Raw genomic sequence first — 18,241 nt, 5'->3', positions numbered from 1 at the left:
TCATGTTTTGTTAAAAATTCATTTTTAATTCATATTTTAACGACCATAAATGGGAATATTATAATATTTAATTCATAAATGTAAAAGATTCGCATAGAAAAGAAGTTAGTCTTACTAAGATTGTCATAGATAAAAATCTTACTTCTTAAGAAGATTCACATAAAACGAAAGTTAGTATTAGTAAGACTGTCATAGATAAGAATATTACTCCATCCGTTCCTTTTTAAGTGTCGTTTGAATGTGAATTTAGCATTCCTATTTAACCGTCATTTTGATATTTTAAGGGTACAATTTATCAATTATACCCTTTGTTGATTACTCTTATCTTTTTCAAAAAACTAATTAATGTTATAAATTTGAAAAACTAAAGTTTTTTTTAAAACAAAGTTTGTTTCTTGTTATTTTTAAATCGACAACTGTTTGGTGTTAATATTTCAAAACGACACTTAAAAGAAACATAGAGAGTAGTTCTTGGGGAATTGTCATACAACGAAAGCTAATCTTGATAAGATTGTCATGTGTAAGAAAATTATAATTTTTAAATAAAACATGAATTAAATATAATTTTCGTTAAACAAGTTTCAATTCATTGCTTTTTTCTCTTCTTCTTCCCTTCTCATAGACATTTTCAACTTCAAAGTTTATGGGTTTGACAAATTCGTGATTTAAATAAACTGGGGACATGTAAACAATTGAGAATTTCATGATTTAGGGATTTATGGGTTCAGGATGACTATGTAGTGTGCTTTGAATTCGGGTATGGGGATTTGTGAGATGAAGATGAGTATTGAGTTTGTGGCAGATTCCTTTTCTGAATTTGGGGATTCATTATGGGTTTAGGGATGATTTTCAGGGTGGATAATTGATTTGTGGATGAATTTATTGGTTTATGGAAGATGAAGCTACTTGAATTTCCCAATTTCAACCCATAAAAAGCTATATAGAATTTGTGAAAAATAAATTTAATCATGGTTGGGAATAATAAATTTAATCTTTGCTTCCCATTCAGTGTGGTTTAAATTAGTGAAAATATTTGTGTTTGATTACTAGATAATTTAGTGATTTTCTTTCCTAAAAATTGCTGTAACTGTGAGGTATATACTTTAATGATAAAAATTAAACTGCCATAAATGAGAATCCTGCATTTTTCAATAATAATTTGGTTCAATGACTAAATCACCATTTGTAAATGATACCATCAATTTTATAATATTTTCCAACAATATTAATTTAATCAGGTCACCTAAGGTGGAAATCACTACCATCCAATTAAATAAACTACATCCTAAGATCCATATCCATTTCGAAAAGGAAAAAAAAAAAAAAAAAAAAACAAGCTCTCTCACGATAAGAGACCTATGCAGGTCTCCTACCGTAGCCTAAGCCTATGTTTTGATATTTGAGAATCCTTATTTTTTTTTACAAGATTAGTTATTTTTTAATAGGGATTTTACAAAATTAGTTAAATCCCTTTTATCCCAATTTTTTGGTTGAACTTATTATAACATTGAAACCATACATTAACCCTCAATTTTATTTTTTTGTACCTCTCACTACACAAATTCCAATACAGTTACTTAAGATCCAAAGCAGTTCCAGGGATGCTAAAAGCATGTTATTTTCCTATGCTTTCTCTACATCTCACATGAATCCTTTCAGAATTTGTCACAGACTCTTTAATTGCGCTTCTTCCATTCATTTGAAGAATTTGTCTATTGTTTCCCTACCCAAATCAGACCCATTAGATGTTAATGTTGTTGATGCCGAATCTACCCGTGTATCGAACTTGCAAAACATACTGCAGTTATGTGCTAAATCAAGATCTTCCATTGCTGGAAGGGCATGTCATGCTCAATTTATTCTTGTTGGATTTGAAACCGATATATTAACATCTAATATGCTGATTAATATGTACTCTAAGTGTTCTTTAGTTCACGATGCTCGCATAGTATTCGATGAAATGCCTGTTAAAAGCGTAGTTTCATGGAACACAATGATTGGAGCCCTTACCAGGATTGCAAAGGAACAAGAAGCCCTCATGCTTTTTATTCAAATGCTAAGAGAGGGAACGTTGTTTAATGAGTTTACTATTTCTAGTGTTCTGTGTGAATGTGCCTTCAAATGTGCTATACTTGAGTGTATGCAGTTACATGCTTTTTCAATTAAGGTTTCTGTGGATTCAAATTGTTTTGTTGGAACTGCTTTACTTCATGTTTATGCTAAATGTTCTTCGATAAAAGATGCGAGTAAGATGTTTGAGAGTATGCCTGAAACAAATGCTGTTACGTGGAGTTCGATTCTAGCGGGGTATGTGCAAAATGGGCTTCATGAGGCGGCCTTGTTACTTTTTCGTGATTATCAATTGATGGGTTTTGAGCAGGACGCATTTTTGATATCGTCTGCTGTTTGTGCATGTGCAGGCCTTGCAACTTTGATTGAAGGGAAGCAAGTGCATGCCATTTCTTGTAAATCTGGATTTGGTTCAAACATTTATGTTACTTCTTCTCTTATAGACATGTATGCAAAATGTGGTTGCATAAGAGAAGCTTACATTGTGTTTCAAGGTGAGGAGTTGAGAAGCATTGTTTTATGGAATGCTATGATTTCTGGGTTTGGTAGACATGCATGCGCACTAGAGGCTATGATCTTATTCGAAAAAATGCAGCAGAGAGGCTTATTTCCTGATGATGTAACATATGTATCTGTACTAAATGCATGCAGTCATATGGGTTTGCATGAACAAGGACACAAATATTTTGATCTCATGGTTAGAGAGCATAATCTTCGGCCGAGTGTTCTTCACTACTCGTGTATGGTTGACATTTTGGGTCGTGCGGGACTTGTTCACAAAGCTTATGATTTGATAGAGAGAATGCCATTTAGTGCAACTAGTTCTATATGGGGTTCACTTTTGGCTTCTTGTAGAATTCATGGAAATATTGAGTTTGCTGAGATTGCAGCCAAGCATTTGTTTGAAATGGAACCTGATAATGCCGGTAACCACGTCTTGCTAGCAAACATATATGCAGCAAATAAAAAGTGGGAGGAAGTTGCGAAAACGAGGAAGCTTCTTCGAGATAGTGAATTGAAGAAGGATAGGGGTACAAGTTGGATTGAAATTAAGAATAAGATTCACTCTTTTACTGTCGGTGAAAGAAATCATCCACTAATCAATGAGATTTATGCCAAGTTGGATAGTTTGGTGGAAGAGTTGGAAAAGCTGAATTACAAGGTTGATACCAATAATGACCTGCACGATGTAGAAGAGAGCAAAAAACAGATGCTTTTGAGGCATCACAGTGAGAAACTTGCAATCACCTTTGGATTGATGTGTTTGCCTAGTAATATACCAATAAGGATTATGAAAAACCTTAGAATTTGTGGTGATTGCCATAATTTTATGAAATTTGTTTGTAAGTCTACAAGCCGAGAGATTATTATTCGAGATACAAACCGTTTTCATCACTTTAAGGATGGATTATGTTCTTGTGGAGATTTTTGGTGAACTTTGTGGATTCTGATATGTATAATTCTTTCAGTTAACTCCAAATAAAGGGAGTTTTACATCCATCCCTGCTTTCTTAAACAACGGCAAAGAGATTTTTAGATGAAGGCTCAGCATTGATAATCATCAATTCATCTGTTGTATATCACATAAGCCTTTTATTTTATTTTGACGAAACTGGTTGCTTTGAGTTTGTTGCAAAGTATGACAGAGAAAGCTATTAGGTATCTTGTGGGAAGCAGAATGTACATGCAAAGGATAAAATGTATTAAAGATTCCAAAACTAATGATCTTACTCTTGAGCTTATCATGGGTCTGAATTTCATTCTAAGGGAATGGATTTCTGTCTTTGTTGCATCAAGAAAAAGGCCCTTCATTGACATTGTAGTTTTGGATGATTTTTTGTACTTTGCCATGGGTTTCATCCAAATTTTGACATTAGTTAGTACCCCTGAGAATATTATCCAAAAACTCTATACAATTGTATAATAGATAAAGACAACGGTATACTAATAAGATAAAGGCTTATTGATCTGCCGGTCCCTTAACTTATTTCATTTATTCAATTTGGTCTCATAAGTCTTAACTTTCTCAAACACGTCCCTTAACTTATTTCTTTTATTCAATTTGGTCCAATTTTGATAATTTTAATCCCCTAAAAAAAGAGACCATTGGATTACATAGGTCTATCAGATTTTACAGTGTATCACCAACACCTAATTTTTTGCTTTATTCATCTTCTTCCTCCATCTTCTTTCAACCTTATCATGCCATAAAAATTCTTCACATTTCTCATGAAAACCTAAAAAAATAAAATAAAAAAACTCAAATTAAACACCACAAATAAAAAAAACTCACAAATTAAACCAAACAAACCCTACAGGTTTTGGATCAAACTCTTTCTTCTTCTTCCTTCAATGACAAAGTAACATGGGAAGATGTCATTAAGATGGCTGAACAAGTTTCCAAACAAGCCACCACAGGTACTTTCAACTCTTTCTTTTCAATTCTAATTCAATTGAATTTGTCTCTTTATTTAGTGTAATTAATTAGCATAAACAAAAAAATTGATGAATCAGAAATTCGCAAACTTAAATCAAATGGAAGGTAAATTATTAGTTCCAGAAACAGGGTGAAGATCCTCTCCATTTGGCAAAATAAATGGAGTTTTGCAAGTTGGAGAGAGATAGACACAAAAAATAGATGGTGGGTACAACCACTAAGTGGGTCCCACCGTCATTAATTATATTTTACTTTTTTCAAGATTTTATGTGTCTTTATCTCTCCAAATTAAAGAAATGGAGAAACACATAAATGGAGAGGATCTTAACCCCCAGAAACATGAACACCAGCAAGCTGAAGAAAATGGAACAAAGGGAAACCATTGAAGACGGAAACCGTGTTCCTCATAAACACGAGAAGCGATTTTGGCGTTCCAGAAACGGTGAGATCTAGGGATGTGATTGATGACTGAGTGGTTGTGAGAGAGAAGGTTAAAGGTGAAAAAAAAAATGGGTGTCAGATTGGAATTGAGTTTGCAGTTGAAGATGAATTGAATTTGTGGTTGAGGGTGATGAAATTGATTTAAATTGAGTTTGTGGTTGAAGATGATTTGGATTTGTGGTTGAAGGTGATGAATTTGATAAATGAGTGTGAATTTTGATTGTGAGTTATATGATGGTGGTGGTGCCAATTCTAGATTTAAGTAAGTGTTTAATTATGTGGTTTTTGTTGAAGTTGAAATGATAATTTTTAAAAGAAAAAAATTGAATTTTTTATGAAGAAGATGAAGATTGATGAATGTTGTATGAAGATGAAGATTTGAGAAGAAGATGAAGGAAATGTTTAATTTTTTATTTTTTCTAGATTTTTATGATGAAGATGATTAAATTTGTTGGGTTTAGTGATGAAGAAGAAAGTAAATAAATTAGGTGTTGGTTATACACGATAAAATCTGTAGACTTCCGTAATCCAACAGTCTCTTTTTTTTAGGGGAGTAAAATTATAAAAATTGGACCAAATTGAATAAAAGAAATAAATTAAATGACGTTTTTAAGAAAATTAAGACTTATGAGACCAAATTGAATACAAGAAATAAGTTAAAGACCGACAGATCAATTAAGCCTAAGATAAATAAGTTGTTCGATGAATCTAAAAATTATTTTTTTCCTTATAATAAAGATAAGAGGATTTACGTGTTTTGAATGACCTATTTTCTTTCTCCAATTCTTGCTCTTGAATTTTGACGACTACTAATGAAACAAGTTTATTTTAGAGCATTTACTTGATAAATGCCTCGTTAGAGTGCAAGAACTCACACTGACATCGAGGTTATTCAAAACCTTCTTATTAGTTCATACAATTGTCAAAAAACAAAAAGCAAAAAAAACAGAATGAGCGTGCATGTTATCTGCTCAAATTTAAACGAGTACTTATACATAAACGCCCATAATTTTCAAACACCTCACTTTCTTTTTATCTTTAACATCTGTTAGAAGCTCTTGAATTGGTATATGGATATACACCAATCATTATCCAGCTTAAAATATCCGAAACTTTTTACTAGCTTAGTTGATCATAAATCAACATACTTTTTAATATATGAATCATAAATCAACATTAACATTACTACCAAAGAGCTGGTACATTCTATGCTTGCCAACCAACGTTTACATTCTGACGTAACAGTTGTCATGTTCAAGGGCCTTGATAGATAGATACAACTCCTCGCTTCGCTTTGTGTTAACAATTTAACAATGAATTTTTTCATACATATACATTGACTTCTTTTACAATTAACTAGTTAACTTTACAAAAGGACACATATCAAAAACAAACAAAAAAATCGTTAAAAGCAGCAGACTTGAGGGTGCATCAAAATATTGATTTGAACTCATTGCTCAACTCCAGAAAAGATAGCGCAGGTATCCTCTAATCATCTTTGCAGCAACGTCTTAATCCGTAAAGACGCTCTACAAAAAACTGCCACAAGTATACAACAGACCAAGTCTATTATTAGATTAGATAATTATACATTATAAAGCTGATTCTTCATCTTCATTAGAAGGTTTTTATATTGTATAAAACAGGCAAAAACCCTTGCCAAGTCATTTAGTCACAAGTCCTCAACCTGTACATACAAGCGTAGCATCCTATGAAACACTAACACACGGACATCAAACACGAAATGAACATATAAACATTTTGAAAATTCTCCAAAAAAAAAAATTGAAAATTTAAAATAAAAAAAATTAATAAAATGTAATCACATATCTGTCGGTGTCAAATACTGAACCACCTTCCATCACAAGTGTAGAAATATTGGTGCAACAAAGTCGTGACTTGTCTTTCATTAATCTAAGCCATGTTGGCCAATAGAGGAAAAAGAGTAACTTAGCTTCTTTTAAAATTGAAAATAAATTAAGCCATTATTTTTAGTTAATTAAAATTAGAATTCAACAATCACGATCAATTGTGTTTATTTATCATAATGATCGAGTTTTCTTACTTGAATTAATATCTCTCTTATATTAATTTAGTGCAGTAGAAAAACGGTCAGACAGACACACTTACGCCCATTATTCAGCTTGTATTTATAAAAATAAACATTTAGAATTATCTTAGTTGAGCGTGTGATTCATATTTTAGTTTTCTCTTGGTGTTATCGTACAGTAATCCTTGAAAGAAGTGGAAGGTTTCCATAGACAAATTTAAAAACCTTCCACACTTTTCTTATTGAAATTTAAACCTTCCACTAAACACACACATACACACACGAATTCCTTAAGCGAGATTAATTGCAAAAAATAAAAAATTCTGGTATCATCAATGTCTCTTTTTAATGTCCAACAAAATTGAAGTGGTGGCTAAGAGTTGGAACTCTACCCACGTGGATTGGGATTAGTCACGATGACTTTAGTGTGTATTTTACTAAAGTGTTTCATGAGAGATGAAGATGATAAGAGAGTAGTTAAGGTGAGAAACAATAATATATAGGTTTTATATTAACAGCATGTCTTCAAAGTTAGCCAATCTCAATCTATATCCACATTCCACAGCATGTCTTCAAAGTGTCTGAACCAAAAAATTAGTTTTATATACTCCCTACGTCCCTCAATAGATGGCCTATTTGACAATATACATTATTGACCTAACATACTTTGACAATTTTTTTCTACTAATTCACAAAGGTAAATAATACCATGTAAGATGTTGTTGGATTCGTCTAGATGAATATTTTAAAATATTAAATTTTCATAATTTTTTTAATAGAGAATTGAAGATATCAAAGATAAAACATATGCATTGGTACGTGTGTCGGAATCAACTAAGTCATCTAATATGGGACGGAGGGAGTATTACATTGGAATATAGTGTGACATATGTCATACAAGTGTTGGCATCTAACACATATCAGACAATCAAACACACCTTCAGCATGCAATTAATGTCCTTTTAAAAAAACATGCAATTGATGCTGGGGAAACAAAGTATGACATAATTAGTATAATCGCGATAATCAGTTTGAATTCAACTTATTTAGTGATGTGGACTTGCATTAGTAAATAAATACTATCTTTTGAAGGAATAGTAAATAAATACTACTAAAAAGTGAAAGTGTAAACCATCATAATATGCAATTCTTCTAAGGAAGATGGCAATGGCAATGGCAATGGCAATGGCAGTATTATTTACAAGTAGTCTCCAAACTGAGAATATTAAAACAAAGTATGACCTTTAGAATAACCAAATGCTTACCAAGAATTAAAAGGAAATACAATGCTGTTTTCCATGCAAACAAGGTATAAGATGTCAAGAGACAGCATACCTTAACACAAAATCCCTTATTGTGAAATGAATGAGAGAATCACTACGTCCTGATTCCTGAACTGGTACTATAACAGAAGCCTCCGAGGCAGGAGTACTATAAAAGAATGCAATTGGTGCTTAGTTTATAGACAACTAATATATAAAGAAAATATAAAAAAATCAACATTTGAAGTTACCTTTCGCTATATCGCAAAAACTTTGCCGAGGAAATATTCTTTCCGGGTCAATTTTCTGGGAAGAAATAATCATTGACAGGCTATGCTTACTGCAGAAAGTAACCAAACTCAATGGTTTAAGTAAATGGATAAGCCAAAATTTCATTATTACTATGTGATCAAGCAATAGTAAATCTATCTGCTGCATTATTTCCAGAACCCAAACAGGGGTACCTATTTTGCACAATTAATATTATTGGTGCCAACCACATATTGCTTTTAAAGCATTTATTTAATTTTTTTTTCTTGTTACAGTTTGAATAAAAAAATGCTCCACAAAAGCACATGCGCCATGAAAGGTTGAAAACCCCAAAAGTCACATTAAGAGAAGGCACCATAACATTATTAAGTGGGTACGCTCAAAAACTTGAACAGTCACAAACCTTGCCCATGATGGCATAAACTTATTATTTGGTACATCATCATCTTCATCATCATCTGATCTATATGGAGACATCTCGTATGATTGCTCTTGAAGTGAGTTTTTGATGATAGAGTCATTGTCTATAACAGCTTTGATCAAATCAACCATTTTTGCCTATAAAGATATTTAAATATCACAATGGTTATAAAGGAACCAAATGACACATGTTAAAGAATATAAGACTCCAGAAGATCATTGTAAAGACTAGTATTCAGTCAACCCCTGCTTAGCACACGTACAAGCTGAACTCATTACACGAGAGAACTATGTTTGGTTAAACAGTTTAACGCCGAGTGGATAAATCATATGGATTCTTCAAATAATTGTTGAGCACTATAAATACCAGGAAACAGTTGGCTTTAAACAATTAATATTCACAGTAATTAAAACAAAAAGCATTGGCATTATTTGTCTGACTAAAAAAATAAGCAGCCTGCATTGTTAGAAGAAAAGAACTTCTAAAGAACTGGAAAGGATTTTTCCTAACCGGGACCATACTGCTATGAAATCCTTTCAACTATGATAGTTAAAGATAACATAGAATAGAGCATCATAAAATTATTTTACCTTTCCTTTATTGGCACATTCGCTCACAGATTCTGACTTATCATAACAGCTTTCCTTGGTTTTGTTATTAGCAGGATCGCTGATGGTCAAAGGTTCAGTTTCTGAAATTTTCTGCACATTGCCTTGTCTATTTTCTTGCAGTAGCAAGTTGTTACGATTGTCAATTTTCCTGCTTTCACGGACTTCTTCACCCTAGACCAGTAAATCTATATGTTAGCCTTTTTGCAAAATCAAAGAGAAAGAGAGATAAAAACTATTTTATTGGCAAAAGAGGCATTTTACTGCAGCTCTAGCTTTCTTAGCATGCATCTTCCCATGCTCTTGCTGCTTCATGTCATTAACAAGCTTCCTTTTTCTATCTTTCTCCTTTTCCTCTTCAATTTCCCTTTGTTTTTTTTCTTTTGCTGCCATTTCTTCTTCCTCCTTCTTTTTCTTCTGCTGCTCCATCATGAACTCCTTCCTCTTCTTTTGCTCATTCGCTTTAATGTCAGCATTGCGCTTGGCAGCCTCAGCTTTAATCAGAGAAGGCACATTGATAACTCTCTTGCCTACATGTTCACATGCTAGGGTTAAAATAACTATAAGAAAGATCAATCATTTGTATTTCTATGTTAGGATGGTAATTTTGCACTTATTGTTGTTACATAAAAGGTCAGGGCAGCACCATGGCGGAATGGGGTAGCGTATTTTGTGCCAGCCGCCATAAGCAATTTTTGAAAGCCATGGATTAAACCCAGATTTATCTGGTGGAATTTTGGCCATCAACCATAAATCGCCATCCACCATTGACAACATTGTGAGCAAAATCCAAATGAGGCAACCTATATATTAGTAAAACAAATTTCATTTTTTAAATAACTACCATTTACCTGTAAAAACTGCTGCCGTTTGTTTTTGCTGCACTAATGGAATAAAGGAAGTAAGATTGGATACAATATTACTGCGTGTAGACTTCCCTCCAGAAAAAGTGGGACATCGTTGTTTCAAACTATTCTTTCCAGATAAATTTGACCTACTGGATCTTTTACGTACTGATTCGGAGTTCCTCTTGGTACCATTTACTGGATCTTTCATACTATTTTTTCCAGATAACTTTGACCTACTGGATCTTTTACGTACTGATTCAGAGTTCCTCTTGGCACCATTTACTACACTCTTGTTTTCCTTCCCCTTATTTGCAAATCTTATCCCATTTCCATTCTGCATGTCAGGTTTCTTTTTTATTTTATTGGGAGTCCCGTCGAAGTTAAATTCTGAGCTCACAGAATCCTTACGTCCACTAGCTAATGCATCTTGTAAAACTGATGTTGAAGGGTTTGCATTATCTACAATATCAGCTAGTAGTCCCCTGGTAATTGACCTTGTTATTCCTTCTGAACCAATGCCTCTTTGAAATGTACCAGCAATCTCGTCAACATTTTCATTTTCTTCATTAATGCAGGGTAGCTCTGGTTTTGAACTCTTACGCTTTCCTGAACTGCCGAAATTCGAATTAAATCGATCCCAAAGAGTTTGGACCGAAGATGTAAACTGACCATTACAATTTGGTCGGCAATCAGAAAGGGACCTTGGACTCCCATCGTATGCAGGACGGGAAGTCCTTAGACCATATCCCTCCAGAAGTCCATTAGGTAAAGACTGATAAAGGTTTGCCAGGCTATGCAACTTGTATGGAGTAGAAGAATAGCATGATGGAGAATACATGAATCTAGATCTACCAAGTGATGTATAATCTACGGAGTTACTAGGAAGACTCAGACTTTCCAATTCCATTTCGTCTCGAGCAGTGCATGGTTGCGCATTATCTGTCTGCATAAGGAACCCTTCGAACTCTGGTAAAGCTTCGCCTGTACCAATCAAATTCAAATCTCGTAATCCTGGAGAAACAGACAAACCATCTGAGAACTCAGTATCACCTCCGGGATTGATTCTTCTACTTGATGTGCTTCTTTCAACACAAGTCAGATGCTCTGCACTATCTTGTCCAGAATTAACCTCAAGATGCCATGACCCCGCCTTCTCGTCCATGTTGAACCTCATTGAGTCAATACTAAAACTGAACGGATTTGTTTCTGGCAACATAAGGTTGTCTGAGCTTCGGCCTCTTCCATCCAATATAAGTTTCTGCTGACAGGAAAATCATTGAAGCACAATCTACTCAGACAAATCAATTAAAATGGAAAAGCAACTTTTACAACTATACACCAGCACGTATTCATTTATATGTTCATTACAGAGTAGGAGATTACAGAATTCTATCAATGTTCAGTTGCCAGTGCAGTTCTAGTTAAATACAATGATTTTAAAACAAGCTAATGACAAATAGAGAGCCAGAAAACTTGGCATATCTTGAAGTGTAATATTTATAAATCAATAGAAAAATTCATTCTCATTTGTCTCAACTTTTATTATTCACAATCCAGCTCATGGAAAATAGTCTTTCACTGGTTATCCCCAAACAATAACATTAGAAACTAGCCTGATAATGGAACTTTCTGATTTTAGAAGAGATGGCCCAGGCTATAAGGCTGTGAAGTGTCACAATTTATGACAAGGAAACGAATAAAAAACTAATTGATATTCCTTTTAAAACAGACAAATTGAAAAGGATATATATGTACATGAAATTCCAGTCTAAAGAACCAATGTCAGGTTAAATCAGTAGCTTGCATGTTTTCAATTTCTCTTTCATAAAATAATACCAGCTTGCATCAAAGTTACTGTTACAGTTGATAAGACTCATTTCTATTAACCAACCGAGGATTCTCCCTTGAACCTCTCCCTTTATCCTTGTTCCCTCCCATCCTAAGGCTTTGTTTGGGAGTTTGGAGGGGAAGGGTAGGGAGGGTTTTGGAGGGTGAGAAATATATAGAGAAATGGAGAAATCTTTCACATTTTTTGAAAGAGCAATTTTTAAGATAATGATAAACTAATGCTTATTATTGATATATTTTTAATTTTAAGAATATTATAACAACATAGATTGAAATTAAAAAATTCATATAAACCCTCGAAAACCCTCCTCCAATACAATTTTTGAGTTCCCTCAAATGAGGGGGATTTTGTATTATGAATAAAAAAATAGCCCTCTCCCCCCCAATGTCTTCTATTTCTTCCACTTGCTCCTTCCTTTTTTCCAAAACCCTCCCCTCCCCTCCAAACTCCCAAACAAAGCCTAAAGGTATTGCTTCTATATTTGATTAAGGATAACATGAAAAAAGCTACAGCTTTCAACTAGTACAAAACAAGGTTAGGCCACAGTGTATGTAGACTGAGCTATCTTCCCACCGCTCTGCTGTTTCATTACTCTCTATCCTTGCAAATATTTCAAATAGAGTTAAAAACTTCAAACCATTCTGCTTTTTATTTTCATAACTTGTGGTATATAAATTTTATTTAAAATAGCTTTCAAAGAATTGCAAGATCATAATAAAGTAACTCTGGCAATGTCTCGGCCAAAACAAAACTGCATGACAATTACAGCGGCAAAGATATAAACCAAGACTCCCTAACGTACAATTTGATATTAAATTTTGAATGACACCAACTCTGTTATCGCAAGATATACGGACAATTCATATTTACTTTGGGTGCATAAAAAAAATATTGAAATATATTATTTATAATGTAGAACATAATAGATTTACCTCTTCTTTTCTCACTTTAACTGAAGACCCTTCCATTTTTTTCCTTTCCTCGGTGTCTTCCATCGCATCTGTTGGGCTATTTCTAGTATGTTGATCTCCTATACTATCCGCCTGATCATATGCCAAATGTTGAACTTCAATGACAGCCTCAGGATTGTCTTCTTTGATACTTGAGGTTCCACTTGCAGGCCTTTGGTCAATGGAATCAACTGGCTTTTCCGCCAAGAGTGTAGAGTCAGGAAGAAATTTCTCTGTTGCAATTTCAACCTTCCTTCTCTTATGCTGAGAGCATGAATGCTCCACATTATTAGTAAAACTCTGTGTGGAACTTTTGAAATTATGGCAGTCAGTTGAAAAATTAGTAACTTTTCCATTACTGAGCAGCGCCTGCGGCAATAAGTCACCATTTTGACCCAAGCAAATGGTATTTGGGGCCTGTTGTGCCAAATCAACATTTGTGTCATCAGTAGGAGAACCAGATGAGAACCTAACATTAAAGTTTGTGACACTTTTGTCTGAATGTCTGAGCAAATCATTTTCAGTAACTGCTTCAGAAAAAGAATCTGCCAGAACTTCCTGTATGTCATCGAGTAACTTCAATGGTTCCGACAAAGCCGGCGGTTCTTTATATAGTGACATTCTTCGGCATCCTTCTTTCAAATCAAGGCTAATTATTCCATCCCTATTGGTCTCTTCACCATCATCAAAAACAAGTTGCTTAGGAATCACAGACACAACGAAATCAGGGGAAAGCCTTAAGACAGAAACATCCTCCCTAACCTTAGGGTTGGCAGTATTGAGTCTTGACCCCAAACAAGAAGGTTCATTATCAACTAATCCATCAAAATCAAGATGAACTTTGGCATTAGTTGCAGCAGATCTGTGCTCAGCATTATCATTGGAATTCACATCAGATGCTATATTTTCTTGGACATCCAAGTCCTTTTCAGCCACAGCTGCTTTAATGTATAATGATTCTGCAAGTAAAGACCCACCATCTATACTGGAAGAGATCAACGGCCCTTCTGTTGTGTGACTAGTCACAGCCCTTGTATTTCTAGAAGCACCAACTTCGGCAATGTTCTCCTTCTCTGCAGAATTCACTGAAATTTCTACATCTAATTTGGAATACTTTGGACTTGTAGATAACCTTCTATGATCCAGTTTGGTCAGCTGTACATTTTGAGACTTCTTACCAGCGGATTCAGAACGGACAGCACTTCGCTCGCGTGAATTGGAATTTGGAGACTTTGAAAACTTTGAATTTCTGGTTAAGTATGCCTTTCCAGAACCACTTCTACTTGATTGTTCTTTTGTTTTACCTGCAGAAATGTGAGGTTCCTTTTGGCTACCGAAAGACCCAACAATGGCCACTGAGGGGTCCTGCAAATTCTTTGAAATTAAAGGTTGAAGCAATTGCACGGATTTATCAATAGAATTTACAGAACCGCCAGTTGTGAAAAAATCATCCCCTGGTGATGGACAAGAACTTTTATGCAGTCTTAACCTACTTCGAATGTTACTTTCTTGATTAGTTTGGCAGAAGTCACCATCTTTAACTATACTCCTCCTGCTTCCATTGATACAATCGGAGGTTTTGCTTAGATCGGTTAACTCAACATGAGAACATGGTTGCTTCAAATCAGATGCTTCAACCACTTTGTATCTTCCTGACGAGCTGTCTAAGTTCAACAATTCACTATTATGTTCTGCTTGGCTAGAACTTTTAGGTTTTGCTAAACTCTTATCATAGACACTGCTTCCAACTTCGTTGTTCTGAAACTCTATTATATTTGGTTCCTGAACCCCACAAGTTTCATTTATAAAAGAAGGCCGGTTGACTAGCTCCATTACCTCCTTCAAATCATTAAGTGGAGGACCATCTTCCTTCTCTACAGAAGAAGTACCTGCACTCGAAGAGTTGAACTTCTGGGATGAAGCTTTAGATCTTGTTTTACGGCCAGAGTAATTAGACCTTGAACCTTTTTGAGTTAGACAGTCCTCTCTTCTCACTTCTTCCATCAAAAAACTTTGGCTGTTGGGTTGAAACTCATTGACCAAGCTTAAATCCTTGATATGGTCTTCTTGTAGAGACGGCGGTGCAGAACCTGTAGCTGCGGCAGTACAATCACCAGCATTATCACCATCTCCTGACAACCGGTTGGATGCTATTGCACTATTACGTTCCTCGAGAGCCTTCTGCCTCGACCTTGACCTTTGCAACTTTGCTAGTGACACTGCTGGGTCATGGAAACTCTCGGAGACTCTTGGTTCTATCTGATTCTGAGGTGAAATAGCACCTGAATCCAATTCTGGAGGATCACTTGAAGCACATCCAGCATTGTTGACCGAGCAATCCGGCAAAATTGAAAGCCTGCGCCCCATATCACTGTCATTTTTAAAAGCGCAGACTTCATTGCGTAAACCAACAGGATAATGAACACCATTGAAAACAGCATCCAGATTGCTGTATAGACTGCATTGTTGACCAGTGAAAGGAATTCCAAATTGTGTCCGCGATAGTAAACCTTCAGAAACAACTTCATGTCTGTTTAAATCTGTATACAATGCAAAAAGATTTATGACAAATCAGGATCAAATTTCCCAACGTAAAATCAGCTTAGAATTTGTCACAACACAATAAGTGACCTTACTAAACCTTAATGTGCAGATTAATCGTCGTAATAATAACAATGAGCCACTATCCTATTTGACAGATCCTTCTATTAAAACTATATAAAACAGAAAACAAGAAAATCCATATCGTAACTGAAAATTAAAATATCATTCATGTTAATGTGCATAGATTTAAACTACTAGATTTCAGATTATCAAAATTAAGCAAAATCTAAAATGCTCCACTTAACAGAATCAAGGATCTAACAGAAAATAATAACAATTAGAGTTAATTACTATCCAATATCACAATAATGCATGTAAAATCTTATTAACCTAAAACGAAATGAAAATTGCAATTTCTCCCTCATAATTTCACTGTTGACCCAAATTCATGCGAACAAGTGAAAATCGAGAGAGAGAGAGAGAGAGAGAGAACCTTTGGGATCTGAGTGGGTGAGCCATGGAGGAGGAGGAATTCCGTTGAGGATGAGTTTAGGAAGAAGGTGATGCTCCCATAGACGAGATTCCTGACGAGCATGCTCGATGATTCGCTTTTTCCGATCGAAGATCTGAACGAGGTTTTTCTCGATCGCCGACATTGTTCACAGCGTCGATGATGTCAGCACCGGAGGGTGAAGTGAGAAGAAGAGAGATAGGTATGTTTGTGGGGCATTTCGAATTTCAAATTTGGGGATATTTAATTTTTGGAACGTTGGTAATTGATTAGACGATGAAATGTTTTCGTTATTTTTTAAATTTGTAGTAGTCAAATTATTTCGGATAAGATTTGTTATAGTATGTACCAAAAAGAAAATTGATTATATAAATTGTCTTTTTTTTTAAAGGGGATTATATAAATTGTCATAACCTTAATCAAAACAATGTCGATAATCCTTAAAAAAAATGTCGATATTGTTAAATTATACATCATCTCTTGGGTTTAAAAATGTGTCATAATAGACGTGAGTTTCAACAATATTTTATGCTACTTTTGAATATGATCCTTAATATAAGAAAAAAAATTAAAAAAACATCAAAACTAATGTAGTTATTAATTATTGTAACTATTAGAGTGGTTTAAATGAGATAATTGAGAAATTTTAAAGAATTTAGAATTTTAGGCAATTTAAATTATTCAATTAAATTACTTTCATTTTTCAATACTTTTGTTTGGATGGAGTAATAAAAAATATCATTGTCGTTATTTTTGGGCAACTTTTATAAATTTAATTTTTTTTGCCAAATTTTTAAATTTAAATTAGGGGTCAATTTGTAAATTTTAAAAATTCTGAGGGGTCAAATTATAATTTTTGAAAATTTTGAGGGGTCAAATTGAAAATTTTGGGACCAAAATGCAAAATATGAAGAAGAAAAAAAATATAACAATGAAGAATTTTGAAATTCTTAACATTTATGTGTCATTTGAAATTTTCTAAATTTAATTTCAACAAAATACTTCAAAAATTTCCATCATTTTGAAAATTCTTTAAATTATTATCCAAACAATAAAATTCACCTGAAAGTATTTGAATTCCCTCAAAACTTTCCCCCATCCAAACACACTCTTAGAATGTTTTAACAAATATACTCCTATTCGTAAGGGGTGTTCAAAACCGAACCAATCTAATAGAAAAAACACAAATCGTATCAATTCAAACTAAAACCGCCAAAAATTGTATTTGGTTCAAATGTATTCGGATCATTTCTACTCAACTGCATGGTTTGGTTCGGTTTGCGGTTTTGATTTTATCAACTAAACTAAACCGCAATATAAGAAAAACACGAAATAAATATATATCACCTAGACCAATACTCATAGAAACTCAATGGTAACTTTAATAAAATGACACATTTTTTCTCTAGTTAAGTTCCTTCTTTGCTTTTTTTTCAAAAAAGTATTTATGTGCTACTTGAACTGATCTTTTTTTTTTTTTTCAAAACACACTCTTAGCTTTTTAATTTGATTTTAATGTTGGAAACAAAAAATTATTATTGTCTAAATAAAACGGCACCAACCGATCTAATCTAAACCGCATTGGTTTGGTTTGGTTTGGATTTTATTTTAAAATGCAACTGAACCAAACCAAACCGCATACTTTTTTATTTTACGGTTCGGATGACTTTTAGCATCAAAATCGAACAAACCCGCACTGCGAACACCCCTACTTATATGATACATTAAAAACAGTTGCTAATTTTTTTTAACAAGCCAAAATGAGATTATATTAACATAATGAAAGTGACCCCTGCACAAGATGTGCTAAAGGAGGCCAACTAGAGTTTTTAAAATCTCACCAAAACCAAAACAAAAGCAAGTTGCCGTGCAAAAAAAAAAAAATTATATAGAGATGCCAATACACAATAAAGGAAGTCTCCTCCATGCATCCTAAGTGTAGGTGAAGTTAAACGATTTAGCCTGAGACAATTAAAAGAA

At 34.0% G+C, this 18,241-nt stretch overlaps 2 protein-coding genes across 3 annotated transcripts; one reads left to right on the top strand and one right to left on the bottom strand.

The window, feature by feature from the left end:
* The first annotated feature begins 1,503 nt into the window (after positions 1-1,503).
* LOC25485552 (pentatricopeptide repeat-containing protein At5g04780, mitochondrial) lies at positions 1,504-3,885 on the top strand. Its single transcript, XM_013614788.3, has one exon. The coding sequence runs from the start codon at positions 1,613-1,615 to the stop codon at positions 3,503-3,505; it is 1,893 nt and encodes a 630-aa protein (XP_013470242.1). The 5' UTR covers positions 1,504-1,612; the 3' UTR covers positions 3,506-3,885.
* Positions 3,886-6,107: 2,222 nt separating this feature from the next.
* Positions 6,108-16,546, bottom strand: LOC25485551 (uncharacterized). 2 transcript variants are annotated; one of them, XM_024771966.2, is made up of 9 exons: positions 16,244-16,546; positions 13,189-15,746; positions 10,411-11,665; positions 9,824-10,089; positions 9,542-9,733; positions 8,934-9,088; positions 8,512-8,600; positions 8,334-8,429; positions 6,108-6,514 (listed from the first exon to the last, which is right to left on the bottom strand). In XM_024771966.2, the coding sequence occupies exons 1-8, from the start codon at positions 16,404-16,406 to the stop codon at positions 8,401-8,403; spliced, it is 4,707 nt and encodes a 1,568-aa protein (XP_024627734.1). In that variant the 5' UTR covers positions 16,407-16,546; the 3' UTR covers positions 6,108-6,514; positions 8,334-8,400. The 2 variants fall into 2 exon arrangements, with proteins under 2 accessions (XP_024627734.1, XP_013470241.1); XM_013614787.3 differs by having other exon boundaries at positions 6,108-6,487.
* Positions 16,547-18,241: the final 1,695 nt, after the last annotated feature.

Source organism: Medicago truncatula, chromosome 1 (assembly GCF_003473485.1).
Source record: "Medicago truncatula cultivar Jemalong A17 chromosome 1, MtrunA17r5.0-ANR, whole genome shotgun sequence".
NCBI classification, from domain to species: Eukaryota; Viridiplantae; Streptophyta; class Magnoliopsida; order Fabales; family Fabaceae; genus Medicago; species Medicago truncatula.
The sequence above is the reverse complement of the archived record's forward strand: the minus strand, read 5'-3'. Positions and strand labels throughout refer to the sequence as shown.